The sequence below is a fragment of the Plasmopara halstedii genome (assembly GCF_900000015.1).
Source record: "Plasmopara halstedii genome assembly, contig: Scaffold_555, whole genome shotgun sequence".
NCBI classification, from domain to species: domain Eukaryota; phylum Oomycota; class Peronosporomycetes; order Peronosporales; family Peronosporaceae; genus Plasmopara; species Plasmopara halstedii.
The window spans coordinates 615,676-619,882 of record NW_020187475.1 but is presented as its reverse complement, the minus strand read 5'-3'; the positions used below and the strand labels follow the sequence as shown (position 1 = coordinate 619,882).

At 43.6% G+C, this 4,207-nt stretch overlaps 2 protein-coding genes across 2 annotated transcripts; one reads left to right on the top strand and one right to left on the bottom strand.

Moving 5' to 3' along the window:
* Positions 1 to 821: 821 nt before the first annotated feature.
* PHALS_11655 (chord family protein) lies at positions 822 to 1,884 on the bottom strand (the record flags this gene model as incomplete). The annotated part of the gene is made up of 3 exons (XM_024727053.1): positions 822 to 1,468; positions 1,544 to 1,727; positions 1,789 to 1,884. 3 exons carry the CDS (start codon positions 1,882 to 1,884, stop codon positions 822 to 824), a joined length of 927 nt encoding a protein of 308 aa, XP_024577668.1.
* A 212-nt stretch (positions 1,885 to 2,096) lies between these two features.
* On the top strand, positions 2,097 to 4,178 carry PHALS_11654 (CLASP N-terminal domain; the record flags this gene model as incomplete). The annotated part of the gene is made up of 10 exons (XM_024727052.1): positions 2,097 to 2,132; positions 2,191 to 2,568; positions 2,636 to 2,736; positions 2,810 to 2,918; positions 2,981 to 3,036; positions 3,099 to 3,134; positions 3,191 to 3,266; positions 3,326 to 3,456; positions 3,526 to 4,041; positions 4,121 to 4,178. 10 exons carry the CDS (start codon positions 2,097 to 2,099, stop codon positions 4,176 to 4,178), a joined length of 1,497 nt encoding a protein of 498 aa, XP_024577667.1.
* Positions 4,179 to 4,207: the final 29 nt, after the last annotated feature.

Sequence of the window (4,207 nt, the reverse complement as noted above, 5' to 3'; positions counted from 1 at the left end):
TTAGCAACATAAGCAATCGTTACTACGATACTTTAAAGTAAGTTAACAACATAGCACAACGCTACAGCTTCGCCCAATGCTGCCAATCCGAGTGTCACGTCGCATCTCAACTAGGATCATTGAATCAGTCAGAATCGCTCGTCGTATGTGAAACCGAATACTGTTAGTATAACAACGACCTGACACCGATCGAGGCGCATGGTCGAAAACAAGGACATTCCGAGTCTGATTAAGTAACTGACTCAACCGAGAAGATTGACCGTGATGAGGAGGTTGATGTGCTACGTGATTATCTCACTAATTTTGAGATGCCGTCGTGACAACAATTTGTTTTTTGGTGGTAAAGCAGTGGAATCTGCATCTTTCATAATGATATTGGAGAGTAAACAGCAAGAAAACGCACATTGAACAACCGGGTTAACACAAAAATCAGTCCGCAAGAAAGCGGTGACAAAAAAGTGGACTGCATTTTCTTCAATGCAACTTGAAGTACCAGGATCATGTGGACACCACCACCACGACACAATTCCGAGTTAATGATCAGGTTTATCTAATTTATACTTCTAACCAAACCATTGAATGAATGATTGTATTATGATAGCGTCTTCAAAGTATACGAAGGCGATTTTTCTAGACAACATGGAAACTATGAAATGTGAAATAAGTTGATATTTATTTAAGAAAATTATTATTAAGACGATGGTTATCGAAAAATAACATGATCGTGACGATTGGTGCATAATTACAATAATATCAACACTTGCTTTAATGATATATGCCGAAACATTTCAATTTCAATAAAGCTGATTTTCTTTACCCGTCTACGCTGTCTTAATGTCTGTGTGCGCGGACACGACACATCCAGGCACCTTGAGAAACGAATCAAAGTCGTACTTAACATCCTTTGGACAACAGCTCCAAAATTTGCCGGCATCGTGGAAGACAGGAGGACCTGCATGATGCTTGCACGACGTATCTGTATTCTCAACTACTACATACTCTTGCTGGCATCCATAATTGACGCAGTTTGCTTTGCCATCAGTTCGCTTGGGAGGTGGAGCTGTCTGACTGCTCTTAGCTGCAGAGACAGCAGTCACCGCGTCCGGGTTTTTCTGATTGTAGTCTTCAATTGACTTAAGTGAAGACGCTGGTGGCACAGTAGCACTAGCCGAGTTTGCTGCCGCATTCTCAGCTGCTGCCACGGTCGGTGATGCGGCAAACTTTTCATTCGGTCCCACGTCCGAATGGCGACCGGTAACGCATGGCTCGATCTTCTCAAAATCGTCCCAATCGTACACCATTTTAGACGAGCAGCACTGCCAGCCTTTCTTCATATCGTGAAAAAGCGGTGGGAGGCTGTGATGGCGACACGCCTGGTCAGAGTTTTCTTCCTCCAAATACTTTTTCTGACAGCCATGATTTTTGCACTGCTTATACTTTGCGTCCGATGTGACAGAAGCAGCGCTGTCTGCATCAACAATTGCATTCACGAGTGAGTGTATAACATCAACACTGTCATAGCTCGTAGTTAAATCCTGCTTACTTTGAGCGCGCACGGGTTTAGGCATGGATTTACCAGGTTTGAGAAACAGGTCGTCGTACTTCTGCACTGCCGTGTGTAGTAGTTCATCGCCGAAAAGTATCGCGTTGCCTTTTTTTTCTAAATGCATCTCAGTTGCATCCAGCACATTTTCCGGCTTTTTAGTATTGTAATGTTCTACGAAGAACTGCATATAGCATGGTAAGCACATGAAAACTACACCAATTCCAGAACATTCGATAACGCACATCCTTGAGGTAATCGACAGTGTGGCCTGCCCATTTGGACGGCAACACCATTTTGAGAGTAAGTGTCTGTACTTCTGTACCATCCTCGTAATGCATGTACACTTTTTTGGGCACTGCACCACTGGCGTCGTCATCTTCTTGATGTTTGCAAAAATGCCACCACAGTTATCAAATTGAGCTTGAAAGTGGACCACCTCAATTATTCCAAGATTTCTAGAATACATAATAAATTTCATCAGTATTCAAGTAACAAATTACTGGGATCCGCACATTCATTTGTTGCACGACCTTCATTCTGATTTTGCGCCATGCGGGGCGACCGTAGCATGGACATAAGCCTCATGGTCTGTCTCCGTATCGTTTCTTCTACCGTTATGGTCTAACTTTTATAAATTTGTACAGTCCTTTGGAGGCAAGACGAATGTTGTGCTAGAGTTAGGTAGACGGCTAATCCAGCCCGAAGAAGAATGGAAAGACAAATGCGAAGCATTTACAGAATTGCGTAAAATGCTTCAGGATAATACGACGCTGCAAAAAGATGTAGTTGATGAAAAGGAGACTGCAGTAGCCGACAACGTTGCAAGCCACTTTACGCCCGAGAACGTACAGGCACTAACGCAGCCTTTCCGTGTGACATTGACGGATTTGCGCTCAACGATCGTCAGGGAGGCATGCACCACACTTTCATTATTAGCCAGGACATTAGGACCTCTAAGATGCAAGATCCTAGTGCGGGATGTATTTCCTACGCTTCTTGACGCACGGGGTGGCTCGAACAAAGTGAGATACGATCAATTTAACGACAATGTATTAAGGGTTTGCAGCTCATTCGTTGATGCTGTAATAGGTGAACACTGCAGCTATCCACAATTGTATCATATCTATCGTGACAGCCACTCCAAGTCGATTTGTGCTGGTGCCTGTGTTGCAAGTGCTACACTCTAGCAAGTACGATGAAACCGTATAGCCCGCATGAATTTATACCTGACCTGTTGTTGATTTTCATAATTTCATGTTAAAGAAATCGCGAAATGCGCGAAAGTTGTATTCATTATACACGTTTGGCATTGGAAAGATGGAATATTGCTGTTCTTGAACGGCACAAAATACCTCTACAATCGGCAATTGCGGTAAGCCCGCATCGTATTAATGTCGTGACGTGACAACAATCACCCAGTGTAGCTCCATGTAGGCTGCGCTTAGCGATGCATCACCAAAAGGACGAGAAATGGCTCGCGATTGTTATTGGTAGTAACAGATTGTATGGATTATGTGAAGCTCTTGAACGAGTACCTGACTATTGTTCATAGGAACTACATCTCAATCTGGCCCAACGAAGTTGAACGGTACACTTCGACAGTTCACTAAGTACCAAAAAGATAACTTGATAATCGTTTCTTAGGATGGGCACTCTGCTAGCAGAAGGGGTGAAAAAGTATTTGAAGCGATCTCGGGACAAAGAAGACTTACACCACCAGGTAGCCCTTTCGGATTTTTTACGGTAACAATTTGTTGGTGATGGGTTTTCGCTATTTAGTCATCTAAGCGCAGACATCTTGCGACAATTACAAATTCAATCGCATTGAATAGTGGCGCAAAAGACAATATGACTGGCGATCGTGCGCAAAATTCAAACAAAGCTGTAAAACGCACAATCACACGAAGAAAGTTTCGAACAGGAACGACAGGAGCGACAGGAACGACAGAAACGACAGGAACGACTTTGCGAGCATCCAGGTCTAGCAAGATGATACCTTTAGTCTCAGGCACAACAACGTTGCCAGTACAAGTATCACTGCAAGGTAAAGTTGGTGCAACTGCTCAGGCTGATTTTACACCGATACGTCAAATCCCTTCGACACTAACTCCAGCTTTAATAAAAGCTCAAGAGGGCGACATGCCGTCGAAAATTCCAACGCCATGCGCAAGCAGACTGTCTGCGCCTGAACCAATAACAGACCGACAACACACAACAACACATTTGGGATGTAATTTAGATCACCTTGGAGAGAGCAATACATTGCTCATGAGTCAAATGGAAGCCATGGCTCAACAGATTGTACATCTTCGCGAACAAAATCAGAAGCTAAGCTGTGAACACCAGCAATGCAATTTAAAGCAAAAGGTTACCATGACAGCAAAAATGGATGCTAATGCAACAGACACGGCAACGCAAGACATCAACCGGCACAGACTTGCCGAACAACTAGCAAGTCAAGAAAAAGAGCTGAAATGCTTGCAAAATTGGCGAAAGTCATCAATATTTCAAATTCAATCCCCACAAACAACGTTTCAAAGTGCAAAGATCAATTCGCTCCTATTGATAGGGCAGCAACAAGCCACTACAGCTGTCGCGAAAACGCCAGACGCTGAAGCAAACGACGAGATAAGATGTTCGCGAAGTGAGAAAGCCGCTCAT